This window comes from Oncorhynchus nerka, linkage group LG19 (assembly GCF_034236695.1).
Source record: "Oncorhynchus nerka isolate Pitt River linkage group LG19, Oner_Uvic_2.0, whole genome shotgun sequence".
Classification (NCBI taxonomy): Eukaryota; Metazoa; Chordata; class Actinopteri; order Salmoniformes; family Salmonidae; genus Oncorhynchus; species Oncorhynchus nerka.
The window spans coordinates 41,023,948-41,045,357 of record NC_088414.1 but is presented as its reverse complement, the minus strand read 5'-3'; the positions used below and the strand labels follow the sequence as shown (position 1 = coordinate 41,045,357).

The window sequence follows — 21,410 nt, the reverse complement described above, 5'->3', positions numbered from 1 at the left end:
TCTCTCTTTCTCTGTTTCTTCATCTCTCTTTCTCTGTCTCTCCATCTCTCTTTCTCTGTCTCCATCTCTCTTTCTCTGTCTCTCCATCTCTCTTTCTCTGTCTCTCAATCTCTCTTTCTCTGTCTCTCCATCTCTCTTTCTCTGTTTCTCCATCTCTCTATCTCTCTCTCTGTCTCTCCATCTCTCTTTTTCTGTCTCTCCATCTCTCTTTCTCTGTCTCTCAATCTCTCTTTCTCTGTCTTTCCATCTCTCTTTCTCTGTCTCTCCATCTCTCTTTCTCTGTCTCTTCATCTCTCTTTCTCTGTCTCTCCATCTCTCTTTCTCTGTCTCTCCATCTCTCTTTCTCTGTCTCTCCATCTCTCTTTCTCTGTCTCTCCATCTCTCTTTCTCTCCATCTCTCTTCTCTGTCTCTCCATCTCTCTTTCTCTGTTTCTTCATCTCTCTTTCTCTGTCTCTCTTCTCTATTTCTCTGTCTCTCCATCTCTCTTTCTCTGTCTCTCCATCTCTCTTTCTCTGTCTCTTCATCTCTCTTTCTCTGTCTCCATCTCTTTCTCTTTCTCTGTCTCTCCATCTCTCTCTCTCTGTCTCTCCATCTCTCTTTCTCTGTCTCTCCATCTCTCTCTCTCTGTCTCTCCATCTCTCTTTGTCTTTCTCTCCATCTTTCTTTCTCTGTCTCTCCATCTCTTTCTCTGTCTCTCCATCTCTCTTTCTCTGTCTCTCCACCTCCTTCTCTGTCTCTCCATCTCTTTCTCTGTCTCTCCATCTCTTTCTCTGTCTCTCCATCTCTCTTTCTCTGTCTCCCCTTCTCTTTCTCTGTCTCTCCATCTCTCTTCTCTGTCTCTCCATCTCTCTTCTCTGTCTCTCCATCTCTCCATCTCTCTCTCCATCTCTCGTTATCTCTCTCTCTCTCTCCATCTCTCTTTCTCTGTCTCTCCATCTCTCCATCTCTGTCTCTCCATCTCTCTGTCTCGCTTTCTCTCCATCTCTCTCTCTGTCTCTCCATCTCTCTCTCTGTCTCTTCATCTCTCTTTCTCTGTCTCTCCATCTCTCTCTCTCTGTCTCTTCATCTCTCTTTCTCTGTCTCTTCATCTCTCTTTCTCAGTCTCTCCATCTCTCTTTCTCTGTCTCTCCATCTCTCTTTCTCTGTCTCTCCATCTCTCTCTCTGTCTCTTCATCTCTCTTTCTCTGTCTCTCCATCTCTCTCTCTCTGTCTCTTCATCTCTCTTTCTCTGTCTCTTCATCTCTCTTTCTCAGTCTCTCCATCTCTCTTTCTCTGTCTCTCCATCTCTCTTTCTCTGTCTCTCCATCTCTCTCTCTGTCTCTTCATCTCTCTTTCTCTGTCTCTCCATCTCTCTCTCTCTGTCTCTTCATCTCTCTTTCTCTGTCTCTTCATCTCTCTTTCTCAGTCTCTCCATCTCTCTTTCTCTGTCTCTCCATCTCTCTTTCTCTGTCTCTCCATCTCTCTCTCTGTCTCTTCATCTCTCTTTCTCTGTCTCTCCATCTCTCTCTCTCTGTCTCTTCATCTCTCTTTCTCTGTCTCTTCATCTCTCTTTCTCAGTCTCTCCATCTCTCTTTCTCTGTCTCTCCATCTCTCTTTCTCTGTCTCTCCATCTCTCTCTCTGTCTCTTCATCTCTCTTTCTCTGTCTCTCCATCTCTCTCTCTCTGTCTCTTCATCTCTCTTTCTCTGTCTCTTCATCTCTCTTTCTCAGTCTCTCCATCTCTCTTTCTCTGTCTCTCCATCTCTCTTTCTCTGTCTCTCCATCTCTCTCTCTGTCTCTTCATCTCTCTTTCTCTGTCTCTCCATCTCTCTCTCTCTGTCTCTTCATCTCTCTTTCTCTGTCTCTTCATCTCTCTTTCTCAGTCTCTCCATCTCTCTTTCTCTGTCTCTCCATCTCTCTTTCTCTGTCTCTCCATCTCTCTCTCTGTCTCTTCATCTCTCTTTCTCTGTCTCTCCATCTCTCTCTCTGTCTCTTCATCTCTCTTTCTCTGTCTCTTCATCTCTCTTTCTCTGTCTCTCCATCTCTCTTTCTCTGTCTCTCCATCTCTCTTTCTCTGTCTCTCCATCTCTCTCTCTGTCTCTTCATCTCTCTTTCTCTGTCTCTCCATCTCTCTTTCTCTGTCTCTCCATCTCTCTTTCTCTGTCTCTCCATCTCTCTCTCTCTGTCTCTTCATCTCTCTTTCTCTGTCTCTTCATCTCTCTTTCTCAGTCTCTCCATCTCTCTTTCTCTGTCTCTCCATCTCTCTTTCTCTGTCTCTCCATCTCTCTTTCTCTGTCTCCATCTCTTTCTCTGTCTCTTCATCTCTCTTTCTCTGTCTCTCCATCTCTCTTCCTCTTCATCTCTCTTTCTCTGTCTCTCCATCTCTCTTCCTCTTCATCTCTCTTTCTCTGTCTCTCCATCTCTCTTTCTCTGTCTCTCCATCTCTCTTCTCTGTCTCTCCATCTCTCCATCTCTCTCTCTCCGTCTCTCCATCTCTCGTTATCTCTCTCTCTCTCTCCATCTCTCTTTCTCTGTCTCTCCATCTCTCTTTCTCTGTCTCTCCATCTCTCTTTCTCTGTCTCTCCATCTCTCTCTCTCTGTCTCTTCATCTCTCTTTCTCTGTCTCTTCATCTCTCTTTCTCAGTCTCTCCATCTCTCTTTCTCTGTCTCTCCATCTCTCTTTCTCTGTCTCTCCATCTCTCTTTCTCTGTCTCCATCTCTTTCTCTGTCTCTCCATCTCTCTCTCTCTGTCTCTTCATCTCTCTTTCTCTGTCTCTTCATCTCTCTTTCTCAGTCTCTCCATCTCTCTTTCTCTGTCTCTCCATCTCTCGTTCTCTGTCTCTCCATCTCTCTTCCTCTTCATCTCTCTTTCTCTGTCTCTCCATCTCTCTTTCTCTGTCTCTCCATCTCTTTCTCTGTCTCTCCATCTCTCTTTCTCTGTCTCTCCATCTCTTTCTCTGTCTCTCTTTCTCTGTCTCTTCATCTCTCTTTCTCTGTCTCTCCATCTCTCTTCCTCTTCATCTCTGTTTCTCTGTCTCTCCATCTCTCTTCCTCTTCATCTCTCTTTCTCTGTCTCTCCATCTCTCTCTCTGTCTCTCCATCTCTCTTTCTCTGTCTCTTCATCTCTCTTTCTCTGTCTCTCCATCTCTCTTTCTCTGTCTCTCCATCTCTCTCTCTCTCTGTCTCTCCATCTCTCTTTATCTGTCTCTCCATCTCTCTCTCTCTGTCTCTCCATCTCTCTTTCTCTTTCTCTCCATCTTTCTTTCTCTGTCTCTCCATCTCTTTCTCTGTCTCTCCATCTCTCTTTCTCTGTCTCTCCACCTCCTTCTCTGTCTCTCCATCTCTTTCTCTGTCTCTCCATCTCTTTCTCTGTCTCTCCATCTCTCTTTCTCTGTCTCTCCATCTCTCTTTCTCTGTCTCTCCATCTCTCTTCTCTGTCTCTCCATCTCTCTTCTCTGTCTCTCCATCTCTCCATCTCTCTCTCTCCGTCTCTCCATCTCTCGTTATCTCTCTCTCTCTCTCCATCTCTCTTTCTCTGTCTCTCCATCTCTCCATCTCTGTCTCTCCATCTCTCTTTCTCTGTCTCGCTTTCTCTCCATCTCTCTCTCTGTCTCTCCATCTCTCTTTCTCTGTCTCTCCATCTCTCTTTCTCTGTCTCTCCATCTCTCTTTCTCTGTCTCTCCATCTCTCTCTCTGTCTCTTCATCTCTCTTTCTCTGTCTCTCCATCTCTCTTTCTCTGTCTCTCCATCTCTTTCTCTGTCTCTCTTTCTCTGTCTCTTCATCTCTCTTTCTCTGTCTCTCTTCCTCTTCATCTCTCTTTCTCTGTCTCTCCATCTCTCTTCCTCTTCATCTCTCTTTCTCTGTCTTTCCATCTCTCTCTCTGTCTCTCCATCTCTCTTTCTCTGTCTCTCCATCTCTCTTTCTTTTCATCTCTCTTTCTCTTTCTCTGTCTCTCCATCTCTCTTTCTCTGTCTCTCCATCTCTCTTTCTCTGTCTCTCCATCTCTCTCTCTGTCTCTCCATCTCTCTTTCTCTGTCTCTTCATCTCTCTTTCTCTGTCTCTCCATCTCTCTTTCTCTGTCTCTCCATCTCTCTCTCTCTGACTCTCCATCTCTCTTTCTCTGTCTCTTCATCTCTCTTTCTCTGTCTCTTCATCTCTCTTTCTCTCCATCTTTCTTTCTCTGTCTCTCCATCTCTTTCTCTGTCTCTCCACCTCCTTCTCTGTCTCTCCATCTCTTTCTCTGTCTCTCCATCTCTTTCTCTGTCTCTCCATCTCTTTCTCTGTCTCTCCACCTCCTTCTCTGTCTCTCCATCTCTTTCTCTGTCTCTCCATCTCTTTCTCTGTCTCTCCATCTCTTTCTCTGTCTCTCCACCTCTTTCTCTGTCTCTCCATCTCTCTTTCTCTGTCTCTCCATCTCTTTCTCTGTCTCTCCATCTCTCTTCTCTGTCTCTCCATCTCTTTCTCTGTCTCTCCATCTCTCTTCTCTGTCTCTCCATCTCTTTCTTTGTCTCTCCATCTCTCTTTCTCTGTCTCTCCATCTCTCTTTCTCTCTCTCCATCTCTCTTTCTCTATCTCTCCATCTCTCTTTCTCTGTCTCTTCATCTCTCTTTCTCTGTCTCTCCATCTACCTTTCTCTGTCTCTCTATCTCTCTTTCTCCCCATCTTTCTTTCTCTGTCTCTTCATCTCTATTTCTCCATCTCTTTCTCTGTCTCTCCATCTCTCTTTCTCTGTCTCTCCATCTCTCTTTCTCTGTCTCTCCATCTCTCTTTCTCTGTCTCTTCATCTCTCTTTCTCTGTCTCTTCATCTCTTTCTCTGTCTCTTCATCTCTCTTTCTCTGTCTCTCCATCTCTCTTTCTCTGTCTCTCTTTTTCTCTCTTCATCTCTCCTTTACTCTCTTCTGTACACATGGGACCAGAAGTCATCAGACCCCCACAGAAAACTGTCCCTTAACTCAAGTGTAGGGTACACACACATATATCACAGGAGGCTGTAGATGGGAGGACAGCTCATAATAACGTCTGGAATGGAGCCAACGGAACCGTAATCAAACAGTGTTCCATTCCATTCATTCCTTTCCAGCCTTTATTACGAGCTCATCCTCCCCAATTAAGGTGCCACCAGCCGCCTGTGACATGCACATCTCTTACCCCTCCCTCTCTCTGCAGTGCACCATCCTCCTCTCTCATCCATCTCTCTCATCCCTTTCTCTCTCTCTCCCAAAGTAAGAACAGCAGTTCATTTCTGTCTCACAGATACACACCCACACACACACATTAGCACACACACACACACACATTATCACACACACACACATATTCACACACACACACACATATTCACACACACACACACACACATAATCACACACACACACATAATCACACATACACACACACTCACACACAAATACACACACACTGTGCCAGCACAACAGAGCTGTGATAAATAAGGAACGCGGTGATTGTCAAGCAAATTACTGGTGGGTAATTAAAATAAACACATTTAGCATCTCCTGGCTACAAGACATTTTTTAAAGTCTAATAAATCCATGTAATATAGCCTACACCATCACAATAAATCCATTCTTTATTTTAGACAGGTCTAAAGAAACATGAAGAAAATGTAGTTTATTTCAGAAGAACAGAACAGCATACAACTACCGAATATTTGTCCTTATGTTAGGTCAAATTGTCAATTCTCTCTCTCTCTCTCTCTCTCTCTCTCTCTCTCTCTCTCTCTCTCTCTCTCTCTCTCTTTCTCTCTGTATTTCTCTCTCTCTCTCTCTCTCTCTATCTGTGTCTTTCTCAGAGTCTCCATCAGGCACTAATTATTGTTTGAAACTAAAAGAACTAAGAACAGATACAGCCCCTGGTTCACTCCAGACCTGACTGCCCTTGACCAGCACAAAAACATCCTATGGCGTTCTGCATCGAACAGCCCCCGTGATATGCAACTGTTCAGGGAAGTCAGGAACCAATATACTCAGTTAGGAAAGCTAAAACTTGCTTTTTCAGACAGACATTTGCATCCTGCAGCACTAATTCCAAAACCTTCTGGGACACTGTAAAGTCCATGGAGAATAAGAGCAGCTCCTCCCAGCTACCTACTACACTGAGGATAGGAAACACTGTCACCACCAATAAATCTACTAGTCGATCATTTCAAGAAACATTTTTTTACGGCCGGACATGCATTCCACCTGGCTAACCCGGTCAACAGCCCTGCACCCTCCACAGCAACTTTCGACTCTGTCGATCACCACATTCTTATTGGCAGACTCAACAGCCTTGGTTTCTCAAATGACTGCCTCGCCTGGTTTCACCAACTACTTCTCAGATAGAGTTCAGTATGTCAAATCTGAGGGCCTGTTGTCCGGACCTCTGGCAGTCTATGGGGGTGCCACAGGGTTCAATTCTCGGGCCGACTCTCTTCTCTGTATACATCAATGATGTCGCTCTCGCTGCTGGTGAGTCTGATTCACCTCTACGCAGACGACACCATTCTGTATACTTCTGGCCCTTCTTGGGACACTGTGATAACTAACCTCCAGATGAGCTTCAATGCCATACAACTCTCCTTCCGTGGTCTCCACCTGCTCTTAAATGCTAGTAAAACTAAATGCATGCTCTTCAACCAATCACTGACCGCACCCGCCCGACTAGCATCACTACTCTGGATGGTTCTGACTCAGAATATGTGGACTATAAACACCTAGGTGTCTGGTTAGACTGTAAACTCTCCTTCCAGACTCACATTAAGCATCTCCAATCCAATATTAAATCTAGAATCAGCTTCCTATTTCGCAACAAAAACCTCCTTCAATCATGCTGCCAAACATACCCTCGTAAAACTGACTATCCTACCGATCCTTGACTTCGGCGATGTCATTTACAAAATAGCCTCCAACACTCTACTCAGCAAACTGGATGTAGTCTATCACAGCGCCATCCGTTTTGTCGTCAAAGCCCCATATATTACCCACCATTGCGACCTGCATGCTCTCGTTGGCTGGCCCTCGCTTCATATTCGTCGCCAAACCCACTGACTCTAGGTCGTCTATAAGTCTTTGCTAGGTAAAGCCCCGCCTTATCTCAGCTCACTGGTCACCATAGCAACACCCACCCGTAGCACGCGCTCCAGCAGGTATATCTCATTGGTCATCCCCAAAGCCAACACCTCCTTTGGCCGCCTTTCCTTCCAGTTCTCTGCTGCCAATGACTGGAACGAATTGCAAAAGTCACCGAAGCTGGAGACTTATATCTCCCTCTCTAACTTTAAGCATCAGCTGTCAGAGCAGCTTACCGATCACTGTACCTGTACACAGCCCATCTGTAAATAGCCCACCCAACTACCTCATCCCCATATTGTTATTTATTTTGCTCTTTTGCACCCCAGTATCTCTACTTGCACATCATCATCTACACATCTATCACTCCAGTTTTAATTGCTATATTGTAATTACTTTGCCACTATGGCCTATTTATTGCCTGACCTCCCTAATCTTACTACATTTGCAGACACTGTGTGTAGATTTCTCTACGAGTAACTCTGTGTTGTTGTTTGTGTTGCTTTGCTTTATCTTGGCCGGGTTGCAGTTGTATATGAGAACTTGTTCTCAACTGGCCAACCTGGTTAAATAAAAGGTGAAATAAAGAAATAAAATACATTTAAAAAGCCTGTAACACTATGAAGGATTTGTGTGTGTGTGTGTGTGTGTGTGTGTGTGTGTGTGTGTGTGTGTGTGTGTGTGTGTGTGTGTGTGTGTGTGTGTGTGTGTGTGTGTGTGCGTGAACACATTTATTTCCTAAATGGAAAGGCCATGAGTGATGGTGACTGGACAGTAATAATAATACACCAGACCTGAACTAACTACACCAGACCTTAACTAACTACACCAGACCTGAACTAACTACACCAGACCTAAACTAACTACACCAGACCTAAACTAACTACACCAGACCTGAACTAACTACACCAGACCTGAACTAACTACACCAGTACTAAACTAACTACACCAGACCTGAACTAACTACACCAGTACTAAACTAACTACACCAGACCTAAACTAACTACACCAGAACTAAACTAACTACACCAGTACTAAACTAACTACACCAGTACTAAACTAACTACACCAGTACTAAACTAACTACACCAGACCTGAACTAACTACACCAGTACTAAACTAACTACACCAGTACTAAACTAACTACACCAGACCTGAACTAACTACACCAGTACTAAACTAACTACACCAGACCGGTGTGTGTGTGTGTGTGTGTGTGTGTGTGTGTGTGTGTGCGTGGATGGGGGGGGCTGTATACATTGTGCTGACTGTAAGATGGTGCCTCAGTGTTGTGACCTTGGTGATCAAGGACCGTGTGGCCGGGAGTAATGAGAGAGGGGGGGGGGGGGGGTGCAGTGTAGAAACAGCCCCTCGGCCGTTGACCTTCATGATCCTAGAGAGTAGGATATACTGTAGACATTAGCAATATGGTAATGGCTTCTTGCCATGAAATATTGACCTTAATGCTTACACATATCCAATTCCTTCAGGTTTGTTTTTGTTTTTACCTTTATTTAACCAGGCAAGTCAGTTAAGAACAAATTCTTATTTTCAATGACGGCCTAGGAACAGTGGGTTAACTGCCTGTTCAGTGGCAGAACGACAGATCTGTACCTTGTCAGCTCGGGGGTTTGAACTTGCAACCTTCCGGTTACTAGACCAACGCTCTAACCACTAGGCTACCCTGCCGCCTTATAGATCCCTACAGGTCCCTACAGGTCCCTACAGATCCCTTATAGATCCCTAGAGATCCCTACAGGTCCCTACAGGTCCCTATAGGTCCCTTACAGATCCCTTATAGATCCCTACAGGTCCCTATAGGTCCCTTACAGATCCCTTATAGATCCCCTACAGGTCCCTTATAGATCCCTACAGATCCCGTATAGATCCCTACAGATCCCTTATAGATCCCTACAGATCCCTTATAGATCCCTACAGATCCCTACAGGTCCCTACAGATCCCTACAGATCCCTACAGGTCCCTACAGATCCCTACAGATCCCTACAGGTCCCTACAGATCCCTACAGATCCCTACAGGTCCCTACAGATCCCTACAGATCCCTACAGATCCCTACAGGTCCCTTACAGATCCCTACAGATCCCTACAGGTCCCTACAGATCCCTACAGGTCCATTTCCAGCCCTTCAGATCTCCACTTAAAGGGATATACAGAGGCTAAGGGTTCTATTCTTCCATAATGTTTTCTCCTCGGTCTGGTATTATAGACAGAGACGAAAAACACAGGGAGAATGAAAGAATAAAATAAGAGTGGAGAACTTCACTCACCAGACGCACGGTACAGGCAAACACACACACACACACACACACACACACACACACACACACACATGAACACACACACACACACACACACACACACACACACACACACACACACACACACACACACATGAACACACACACACACACACACACATATACACATACACACACACACACACATACACGAGTGAAGCCGTTTGGTCTATAAAAATCCCCATCAGAATCAATCAACCTGTATTTGAACAGCATTCGATTGATAAAAGATAAACACGCCAAACTAAAAATAACCCCGAGATGTTCAATATGACGTCAGTCACAAACACACCTAGAGTCAAGGGCCCTTGGTTGTTATGACAGCAGCTGTAACAACACATTATTCCTCTCCTCTAATCCAAACAGACACAGGGTCGGACAGCCTTGCTGCACAGATCTATGTTAACAATGTGTTCAAGGCAGATGGCAGAATGAAATCAGTCCTACTTGAGAATAGGTGTTTACACCCCACACCCCCACACCCCCACCGCCTCCTCCCCACACCCCCACCGCCTCCTCCCCACACCCCCCACCGCCTCCTCCCCACACCCCCACCGCCTCTCCTCCCCACACCCCCACCGCCTCCTCCCCACACCCCCACCGCCTCTCCTCCCCACACCCCCACCGCCTCCTCCCCACACCCCCACCGCCTCTCCTCCCCACACCCCCACAGCCTCCTCCCCACACCCCCACCGCCTCTCCTCCCCACACCCCCACCGCCTCCTCCCCACACCCCCGCCGCCTCCTCCCCACACCCCCACCGCCTCTCCTCCCCACACCCCGCCGCCTCCTCCCCACACCCCCACCGCCTCTCCTCCCCACACCCCCACCGCCTCTCCTCCCCACACCCCCACCGCCTCCTCCCCATACCCCCACCGCCTCTCCTCCCCACACTCCCACCGCCTCCTCCCCACACCCCCCGCCTCTCCTCCCCCACCCCCACCGCCTCCTCCCCACACCCCACCGCCTCTCCTCCCCACACCCCCCCGCCTCCTCCCCACACCCCGCCGCCTCCTCCCCACACCCCCACCGCCTCTCCTCCCCACACCCCCACCGCCTCCTCCCCACACCCCCACCGCCTCCTCCCCACACCCCACCGCCTCTCCTCCCCACACCCCCACCGCCTCCTCCCCACACCCCCACCGCCTCTCCTCCCCACACCCCCACCGCCTCCTCCCCACACCCCCACCGCCTCTCCTCCCCACACCCCCACCGCCTCTCCTCCCCACACCCCCACCGCTCTCCTCCCCACACCCCCACCGCCTCTCCTCCCCACACCCCGACGCCTCCTCCCCACACCCCCCACCGCCTCTCCTCCCCACACCCCCACCGCCTCTCCTCCCCACACCTGGACAATGAAATGATTGGTATGTTGAATTACAATCCTGAACAAAAATATATATGCAATAATTTACACGTTTTTATTGAGTTTGAATTTGTATTTATTATAGATCCCCATTAGTTCCTGCCAAGGCAGCAGCTACTCTTCCTGGGGTTTATTATGGACCCATTAGTTCCTGCCAAGACAGCAGCTACTCTTCCTGGGGTTTATTATGGATCCCCATTAGTTCCTGTCAAGACAGCAGCTACTCTTCCTGGGGTTTATTATGGATCCCCATTAGTTCCTGTCAAGGCAGCAGCTACTCTTCCTGGGGTTTATTATGGATCCCCATTAGTTCCTGTCAAGGCAGCAGCTACTCTTCCTGGGGTTTATTATGGATCCCCATTAGTTCCTGCCAAGGCAGCAGCGACTCTTCCTGGGGTTTATTATGGATCCCCATTAGTTCCTGCCAAGGCAGCAGCTACTCTTCCTGGGGTTTATTATGGATCCCCATTAGTTCCTGTCAAGACAACAGCTACTCTTCCTGGGGTTTATTATGGATCCCCATTAGTTCCTGCCAAGGCAGCAGCTACTCTTCCTGGGGTTTATTGTGGATCCCCATTAGTTCCTGCCAAGGCAGCAGCAACTCTTCCTGGGGTTTATTATGGATCCCCATTAGTTCCTGCCAAGGCAGCAGCTACTCTTCCTGGGGTTTATTATGGATCCCCATTAGTTCCTGCCAAGGCAGCAGCTACTCTTCCTGGGGTTTATTATGGATCCCTATTAGTTCCTGCCAAGGTAGCAGCTACTCTTCCTGGGGTTTATTATGGATCCTTATTAGTTCCTGCCAAGGCAGCAGCTACTATTCCTGGGGTTTATTATGGATCCCTATTAGTTCCTGCCAAGGCAGCAGCTACTCTTCCTGGGGTCCAGCAACATTAAAACAGTGTTATACCATTTAAAATATTACATGACACTTTGATGTGGAATAGAGTTCCATGTATTTGATTTATTTTACCTTTTTTTAACTAGGCAAGTCAGTTAAGAACAAAATCTTATTTACAATTTACGGGGACGGGGGCTGGGATAAAAATAAATAAATATATATATATATATATAGGACAAAACATACATCATGACAAGAGAGACAACACAACACTATATAAAGAGAGACGTAAGACAACAACATAGCATGGCAGGAACACAACATGACAACAACATGGTAGCAACACAACATGGTAGCAGCACAAAACTTGGTACAAGAGAGAGAGAGAGAGAGAGGTAGAGAGAGGAGAGAGACAGAGATGAGATAGAGAGAGAGGTAGAGAGAAGAGATAGACAGAGAGGAGAGAGAGAGAAAGGAGAGAGAGGAGAAAGACAGAGAGGAGAGAGAGAGAGAGAGAGAGGAGAAAGACAGAGAGGAGAGAGAGAGAGAGAGGTAGAGAGAGGAGAAAGACAGAGAGGAGAGAGAGGAGAAAGACAGAGAGGAGAGAGAGAGAGAGAGAGAGAGAGAGAGGGGAGAAAGACAGAGAGGAGAGAGAGGAGAAAGACAGAGAGGAGAGAGAGAGAGAGAGAGAGAGAGAGAGAGAGAGGAGAAAGACAGAGAGGAGAGAGAGGAGAAAGACAGAGAGGAGAGAGAGAGAGAGGAGAAAGACAGAGAGGAGAGAGAGAGAGAGGAGAAAGACAGAGAGGAGAGAGAGGAGAAAGACAGAGAGGAGAGAGAGAGAGAGAGAGAGAGAGAGAGAGAGAGAGAGAGAGAGAGAGGAGAAAGACAGAGAGGAGAGAGAGGAGAAAGACAGAGGAGAGAGAGAGAGAGAGAGAGAGAGAGAGAGAGAGAGAGAGGAGAAAGACAGAGAGGAGAGAGAGGAGAAAGACAGAGAGGAGAGAGAGAGAGAGAGAGAGGTAGAGAGAGGATAAAGACAGAGAGGAGAGAGAGAGAGAAAGACAGAGAGAGAGAGAGAGAGAGAGAGAGAGAGAGAGAGAGAGAGAGAGAGGAGAAAGACAGAGAGGAGAGAGAGGAGAAAGACAGAGGAGAGAGAGAGAGAGAGAGAGAGAGAGAGAGAGAGAGAGAGAGAGAGAGGAGAAAGACAGAGAGGAGAGAGAGGAGAAAGACAGAGAGGAGAGAGAGAGAGAGAGAGGTAGAGAGAGGATAAAGACAGAGAGGAGAGAGAGAGAGAAAGAACAGAGGAACGAGAGAGAGCAGATGATAAATGAAGAGAGAGAGCAGAGAGGAAGATGGATAAACGCCAGATTTGAAGTGAACTGCCTCTGAACCATAGGACAGACCATGACTCGACCTTGAGAGAGGTAAGCTGCATTACAGCACACATACTCTCTCGCTGAAACACACACACAGACACACAATTTAACACACACACACACAGCTGTACTGTTTAAGCCAGCCAGGACTGTTTGGAAAGGTAAAATCTGATTATAGCAGCGGTTCTCAAACCCCATGTGGGATTGACTGATATGAAAATGGTCTTGCAGGAGAATTTCCAAAATCCTGTAAAAAATATTTACAGTACCAATCAACAGTTTGGACACACCTACTCATTCCAGGGTTTTCTTTATTTTTACTATTTTCTACATTGCAGAATAATAGTGAAGACATCAAAATTATGAAAGAGCACATATGGAAGCATGGAGTAACCAAGTCCATATTATGGCAAGAACAGCTCAAATAAGCAAAGAGAAACAACAGTCATTACTTTAAGACATGAAGGTCATTCAATACGGAACATTTCAAGAACTTTGTTTTTTCAAGTGCAGTCGCAGAAACCATCAAGCGCTATGATGAAACTGGCTCTCACGAGGATCTTCACAGGAAAGGAAGACCCAGAGTTACCTCTGCTGCTGAGGGTAAGTTCATTAGAGTCACCAGCTCAAATAAATGCTTCACAGAGTTCAAGTAACAGACACATCTCAACATTGACTGTTCAGAGGAGACTTGTGTGAATCAGGCCGGTAGAATTGCTGTAAAGAAACCACTACTAAAGGCCATTAATAATAAGAAGAGACTTGCTTGGGCCAAGAAACACGAACAATGGACATTAGACCGGTGGACATCTGTCCTTTGGTCTGATGCGTCCAAATCTGAGATGTTTGGTTCCAAGCGCCTTGTCTTTGTGAGACGCAGAGTAGGTGAACGGATGATTCTGCATGTGTGGTTCCCACCGTGAAGCATGGAGGAGGTGTGATGGTGTAATCCAATTGAGATGGTTTGGGATGAGTTGGACCACAGAGTGAAGGAAAAGCCACCAACAAGTTTTTTTTTACATTTATTTAACTAGGCAAGTCAGTTAAGAACAAATTCTTATTTACAATGACGGCCTAGGAACAGTGGGTTTACTGCCTTGTTCAGAGGGAGAACAACAGATTTGTACCTTGTCAGCTCGGGGATTCGATCTTGCAAACTTTCAGTTCCTAGTCCAACGATCTAACCATTAGCCTCCTTCCGCGCCAAGTGCTTAGCATATGTTTTAACTCCTTCAAGACTGTTCGAAAAGCATTCCAGGTGAAGCTGGTTGAGGTAATGCCAAGAGTGTGCAAAGCTGTCATCAAGGCAAAGGGTAGAATCTGAAGAATCTCAAATATAAAATATATTTTGAATTGTTTAACACTGTTTTGGTTACTACATGATTCCATATGTGTTATTTCATAGTTTTGATGTCTTCACTATTATTCTACAATTCAGAAAATATGAAGAAAAAAAAATGAAAAACCCTGGAATGAGTAGGTGTGTCCAAACTTCCGACTGGTACTGAATATTAAAAAATATATATATATATTATAATATCGTCTTTGTATCTCAAAATCATTGTAATGTGATTAACATTAAAAATGTTAATGAAAATGATTCAAATCTAAAAGATCAAATTCAACAGGGTAGCCTAGTGGTTAGAGTGTAGAGGCGGCAGGGTAGCCTAGTGGTTAGAGTGTAGAGGCGGCAGGTAGCCTAGTGGTTAGAGTGTAGAGGCGGCAGGTAGCCTAGTGGTTAGAGTGTAGAGGCGGCAGGGTAGCCTAGTGGTTAGAGTGTAGAGGCGGCAGGTAGCCTAGTGGTTAGAGTGTAGAGGCGGCAGGTAGCCTAGTGGTTAGAGTGTAGAGGCGGCAGGTAGCCTAGTGGTTAGAGCGTAGGGGCGGCAGGTAGCCTAGTGGTTAGAGCGTAGAGGCGGCAGGTAGCCTAGTGGTTAGAGCGTAGAGGCGGCAGGTAGCCTAGTGGTTAGAGTGTAGAGGCGGCAGGTAGCCTAGTGGTTAGAGTGTAGAGGCGGCAGGGTAGCCTAGTGGTTAGAGTGTAGAGGCGGCAGGTAGCCTAGTGGTTAGAGTGTAGAGGCGGCAGGTAGCCTAGTGGTTAGAGTGTAGAGGCGGCAGGTAGCCTAGTGGTTAGAGTGTAGAGGCGGCAGGGTAGCCTAGTGGTTAGAGTGTAGAGGCGGCAGGTAGCCTAGTGGTTAGAGTGTAGAGGCGGCAGGTAGCCTAGTGGTTAGAGTGTAGAGGTGGCAGGGTAGCCTAGTGGTTAGAGTGTAGAGGCGGCAGGTAGCCTAGTGGTTAGAGTGTAGAGGCGGCAGGTAGCCTAGTGGTTAGAGTGTAGAGGCGGCAGGTAGCCTAGTGGTTAGAGTGTAGAGGCGGCAGGTAGCCTAGTGGTTAGAGCGTAGAGGCGGCAGGTAGCCTAGTGGTTAGAGCGTAGAGGCGGCAGGGTAGCCTAGTGGTTAGAGTGTAGAGGCGGCAGGTAGCCTAGTGGTTAGAGTGTAGAGGCGGCAGGGTAGCCTAGTGGTTAGAGTGTAGAGGCGGCAGGTAGCCTAGTGGTTAGAGTGTAGAGGCGGCAGGTAGCCTAGTGGTTAGAGTGTAGAGGCGGCAGGTAGCCTAGTGGTTAGAGTGTAGAGGCGGTAGGTAGCCTAGTGGTTAGAGTGTAGAGGCGGCAGGTAGCCTAGTGGTTAGAGTGTAGAGGCGGCAGGGTAGCCTAGTGGTTAGAGTGTAGAGGCGGCAGGTAGCCTAGTGGTTAGAGTGTAGAGGTGGCAGGGTAGCCTAGTGGTTAGAGTGTAGAGGCGGCAGGTAGCCTAGTGGTTAGAGTGTAGAGGTGGCAGGGTAGCCTAGTGGTTAGAGTGTAGAGGCGGCAGGGTAGCCTAGTGGTTAGAGTGTAGAGGCGGCAGGGTAGCCTAGTGGTTAGAGTGTAGAGGCGGCAGGGTAGCCTAGTGGTTAGAGTGTAGAGGCGGCAGGTAGCCTAGTGGTTAGAGTGTAGAGGCGGTAGGTAGCCTAGTGGTTAGAGTGTAGAGGAGGCAGGGTAGCCTAGTGGTTAGAGTGTAGAGGCGGCAGGTAGCCTAGTGGTTAGAGTGTAGAGGCGGCAGGTAGCCTAGTGGTTAGAGTGTAGAGGCGGCAGGTAGCCTAGTGGTTAGAGTGTAGAGGCGGCAGGTAGCCTAGTGGTTAGAGTGTAGAGGCGGCAGGTAGCCTAGTGGTTAGAGTGTAGAGGCGGCAGGGTAGCCTAGTGGTTAGAGTGTAGAGGCGGCAGGGTAGCCTAGTGGTTAGAGTGTAGAGGTGGCAGGGTAGCCTAGTGGTTAGAGTGTAGAGGTGGCAGGGTAGCCTAGTGGTTAGAGTGTAGAGGCGGCAGGTAGCCTAGTGGTTAGAGTGTAGAGGTGGCAGGGTAGCCTAGTGGTTAGAGTGTAGAGGCGGCAGGTAGCCTAGTGGTTAGAGTGTAGAGGTGGCAGGGTAGCCTAGTGGTTAGAGTGTAGAGGCGGCAGGTAGCCTAGTGGTTAGAGTGTAGAGGTGGCAGGTAGCCTAGTGGTTAGAGTGTAGAGGCGGCAGGTAGCCTAGTGGTTAGAGTGTAGAGGCGGCAGGTAGCCTAGTGGTTAGAGTGTAGAGGCGGCAGGGTAGCCTAGTGGTTAGAGTGTAGAGGCGGCAGGGTAGCCTAGTGGTTAGAGTGTAGAGGCGGCAGGTAGCCTAGTGGTTAGAGTGTAGAGGCGGCAGGTAGCCTAGTGGTTAGAGTGTAGAGGTGGCAGGTAGCCTAGTGGTTAGAGTGTAGAGGCGGCAGGTAGCCTAGTGGTTAGAGCGTAGAGGCGGCAGGTAGCCTAGTGGTTAGAGTGTAGAGGCGGCAGGTAGCCTAGTGGTTAGAGCGTAGAGGCGGCAGGTAGCCTAGTGGTTAGAGTGTAGAGGCGGCAGGTAGCCTAGTGGTTAGAGTGTAGAGGCGGCAGGGTAGCCTAGTGGTTAGAGTGTAGAGGTGGCAGGGTAGCCTAGTGGTTAGAGTGTAGAGGTGGCAGGGTAGCCTAGTGGTTAGAGTGTAGAGGTGGCAGGTAGCCTAGTGGTTAGAGTGTAGAGGTGGCAGGTAGCCTAGTGGTTAGAGTGTAGAGGTGGCAGGTAGCCTAGTGGTTAGAGTGTAGAGGTGGCAGGTAGCCTAGTGGTTAGAGTGTAGAGGTGGCAGGTAGCCTAGTGGTTAGAGTGTAGAGGTGGCAGGTAGCCTAGTGGTTAGGGTGTAGAGGTGGCAGGTAGCCTAGTGGTTAGAGTGTAGAGGTGGCAGGTAGCCTAGTGGTTAGAGTGTAGAGGCGGCAGGTAGCCTAGTGGTTAGAGCGTTGGACTAGTAACTGGAAGGTTGCAAGTTCAAACCCCCGAGCTGACAAGGTACAAATCTGTCGTTCTGCCCCTGAACAGGCAGTTAACCCACTGTTCCCAGGCCGTCATTGAAAATAAGAATTTGTTCTTAACTGACTTGCCTGGTTAAATAATGGTAATTTTATTTTTTTTTAAACAGAGAGAGCCCTTAGATCATGGTAACAGGCTCCACTTGACCATTGCACTTGAATCATTCCCACCGTGATGATTCATTCCCACCGTGAATGATTAATTCCCAACAGGCCTCTCAGATTAGAGGGTCTAGATATCTACACCAACAGGCCTTTCAGATTAGAGGGTCTAGATATCTACACCAACAGGTCTTTCAGATTAGAGGGTCTAGATATCTACACCAACAGGTCTTTCAGATTAGAGGGTCTAGATATCTACACCAACATGTCTTTCAGATTAGAGGGTCTAGATATCTACACCATCAAGTCTTTCAGATTAGAGGGTCTAGATATCTACACCAACAGGCCTTTCAGATTAGAGGGTCTAGATATCTACACCAACAGGTCTTTCAGATTAGAGGGTCTAGGTATCTACACCAACAGGCCTTTCAGATTAGAGGGTCTAGGTATCTACACCAACAGGTCTTTCAGATTAGAGGGTCTAGGTATCTACACCAACAGGCCTTTCAGATTAGAGGGTCTAGATATCTACACCAACAGGTCTTTCAGATTAGAGGGTCTAGATATCTACACCATAAAGCAGTGTTCCCAAACTAGGGGTCGCAACCCCATGCGGGGTCACCTGATATGACTAACAAAAAAATAATATATATATATATAAAATGTGGTTGACCTTAAAAGTCTAAATGAAAATAATTCAAATCTAAAAGATCAAATTTAACCAGTGAGCAGACTTAGATCATGAGAAAAGGCTGAGCTTAACTGTTGCACTTGAATCTTTCCCAGGGTGCACGGCTCGGCTCTCTACGCTGTGAAACCACACACTATCGCAGAGACTATGATATTACCGGTTGATATGGTGAAAACAACGTGTTGGGGGGCAGAGGCACAGAAACTCAGAAACTCACATCAATACCTTTGTCAGATAACACTGTGAAACTAAGAATTGATGCTATTGTTAGCGATCAAGAGGAAACTCTGACTGAACGAGTCAAAACTCCAAATGGACGTGTGGCTATATTGATGAGAAACAGATGTAATATGGGATGGTCAGTGTGCTGTGTGGCTATATTGATGAGAAACAGATGTAATATGGGATGGTCAGTGTGCTGTGTGGCTATATTGATGAGAAACAGATGTAATATGGGATGGTCAGTGTGCTGTGTGGCTATATTGATGAAAAACAGATGTCATATGGGATGGTCAGTGTGCTGTGTGGCTATATTGATGAGAAACAGATGTAATATGGGATGGTCAGTGTGCTGTGTGGCTATATTGATGAAAAACAGATGTCATATGGGATGGTCAGTGTGCTGTGTGGCTATATTGATGAGAAACAGATGTCATATGGGATGGTCAGTGTGCTGTGTGGCTATATTGATGAGAAACAGATGTAATATGGGATGGTCAGTGTGCTGTGTGGCTATATTGATGAAAAACAGATGTAATATGGGATGGTCAGTGTGCTGTGTGGCTATATTGATGAGAAACAGATGTCATATGGGATGGTCAGTGTGCTGTGTGGCTATATTGATGAAAAACAGATGTAATATGGGATGGTCAGTGTGCTGTGTGGCTATATTGATGAAACACAGATGTCATATGGGATGGTCAGTGTGCTGTGTGGCTATATTGATGAAAAACAGATGTAATATGGGATGGTCAGTGTGCTGTGTGGCTATATTGATGAAAAACAGATGTAATATGGGATGGTCAGTGTGCTGTGTGGCTATATTGATGAGAAACAGATGTCATATGGGATGGTCAGTGTGCTGTGTGGCTATATTGATGAAAAACAGATGTAATATGGGATGGTCAGTGTGCTGTGTGGCTATATTGATGAAACACAGATGTCATATGGGATGGTCAGTGTGCTGTGTGGCTATATTGATGAAAAACAGATCTCATGGGATAAAATGGTGGGCTTTTGCACAGCTGGGGCTCCATCTATGCTGGGACGGAGGGAAGGCCTCTGGACTCTGGTTATGACTGTGTCTCCCTCTGATATTCTGAGATATAGCAGGTCACTTCCATTTTGTAAACTACATCAAACCACATCCATTGTGCTCACGTCTGTTCACAAAACAACGTGGAAACATGAGATCAGAGCATGACGACGCTCTATATCACACCAAAGCCTTGGTGGTTATCCACGGTGTGGAAAGAATTTTCGCATTTTGAGAGAGAGGAAAAGCATTGTCATTCGCAATGGATATGAAAAACAGACTTTGTTAACTTTCTGTGAAAGGAACATAAAATGTGTCTCCTTGCCGATATAACAGACATATCTGGGGACCTGAACGAACTGAACACATGCAGGGGAAATACACACACACATTCTATAGATGAGGAACCTGAACGATACGCGCAGGGGATATACACAAACACATTCTATAGATGAGGAACCTGAACGAACTGAACGCATGCAGGGGAAATACACAAACACATTCTATAGATGAGGAACCTGAACGATACGCGCAGGGGATATACACACACACATTCTATAGATGAGGAACCTGAACGATACGCGCAGGGGATATACACAAACACATTCTATAGATGAGGAACCTGAACGAACTGAACGCATGCAGGGGAAATACACAAACACATTCTATAGATGAGGAACCTGAACGATACGCGCAGGGGATATACACAAACACATTCTATAGATGAGGAACCGAATCAGTGGATTCAGAGGGAATTATTATTTCAAAAGCGAACCATGCCTTCTTCCCTCGGCTGTGCTTGTTTCTAACAGAAAACTGTGGGACTGACGACTTGCTGACCTCCAACACTTTGGGACCTACTTCCCAATACGTTTCACTGTGATCCTGGCCCACAGGGCTGACGACCTGCTGACCTCCAACACTATGGGACCTACTTCCCAATACGTTTCACTGTGATCCTGGCCCACAGGGCTGACGACCTGCTGACCTCCAACACTTTGGGACCTACTTCCCAATACGTTTCACTGTGATCCTGGCCCACAGGGCTGACGACCTGCTGACCTCCAACACTATGGGACCTACTTCCCAATACGTTTCACTGTGATCCTGGCCCACAGGGCTGACGACTTGCTGACCTCCAACACTATGGGACCTACTTCCCAATACGTTTCACTGTGATCCTGGCCCACAGGGCTGACGACCTGCTGACCTCCTGGCTCAGTTGACATGCCGCTAAGTGAAATCGAAACATCTGAACCGAGCCGTCATGTGACCGAATCCATTCCCGGGTCACTACGGAGGAGTTTTGGTTCCTGTGTCTAAGGAAACAGCCGGTCTTCTCCCTCTGAGCATTAACTGGGAACGGGGAATTAGGAAAAACTCAAGACTTCAGTGCGTTCAAGACAGGTGAGAACTCTGGAAAGAAACGATCTCCGACTGGGAAAAATAGTTTTCAACGGTCACCCAACTCCAACTCAGGGAACTCTGGCCTTTTTATAGAGCTCCAACTCAGGAACTCTGGCCTTTTTATAGAGCTCCAACTCAGGAACTCTGGCCTTTTTATAGAGCTCCAACTCAGGGAACTCTGGACTTTTTATAGAGCTCCAACTCAGGAACTCTGGCCTTTTTATAGAGCTCCAACTCAGGAACTCTGGCCTTTTTATAGAGCTCCAACTCAGGAACTCTGGCCTTTTTATAGAGCTCCAACTCAGGAACTCTGGCCTTTTTATAGAGCTCCAACTCAGGGAACTCTGGACTTTTTATAGAGCTCCAACTCAGGAACTCTGGCCTTTTTATAGAGCTCCAACTCAGGAACTCTGGCCTTTTTATAGAGCTCCAACTCAGGAACTCTGGCCTTTTTATAGAGCTCCAACTCAGGAACTCTGGCCTTTTTATAGAGCTCCAACTCAGGAACTCTGGCCTTTTTATAGAGCTCCAACTCAGGAACTCTGGCCTTTTTATAGAGCTCCAACTCAGGAACTCTGGCCTTTTTATAGAGCTCCAACTCAGGAACTCTGGCCTTTTTATAGAGCTCCAACTCTCTGACCTG

General features: G+C 47.0%; 1 protein-coding gene across 1 annotated transcript in view; it reads left to right on the top strand.

The window, feature by feature from the left end:
- Nucleotides 1-10,729, top strand: part of LOC135562554 (uncharacterized) — a 25,612-nt gene extending 14,883 nt beyond the window's left edge. The window contains exons 2-3 of the mRNA XM_065005053.1: nt 8,987-9,157; nt 9,732-10,729. Coding sequence (XP_064861125.1) covers nt 8,987-9,157; nt 9,732-10,729 — 1,169 coding nt within the window. The remainder of the gene's footprint in view (nt 1-8,986; nt 9,158-9,731) is intronic.
- Nucleotides 10,730-21,410: the final 10,681 nt, after the last annotated feature.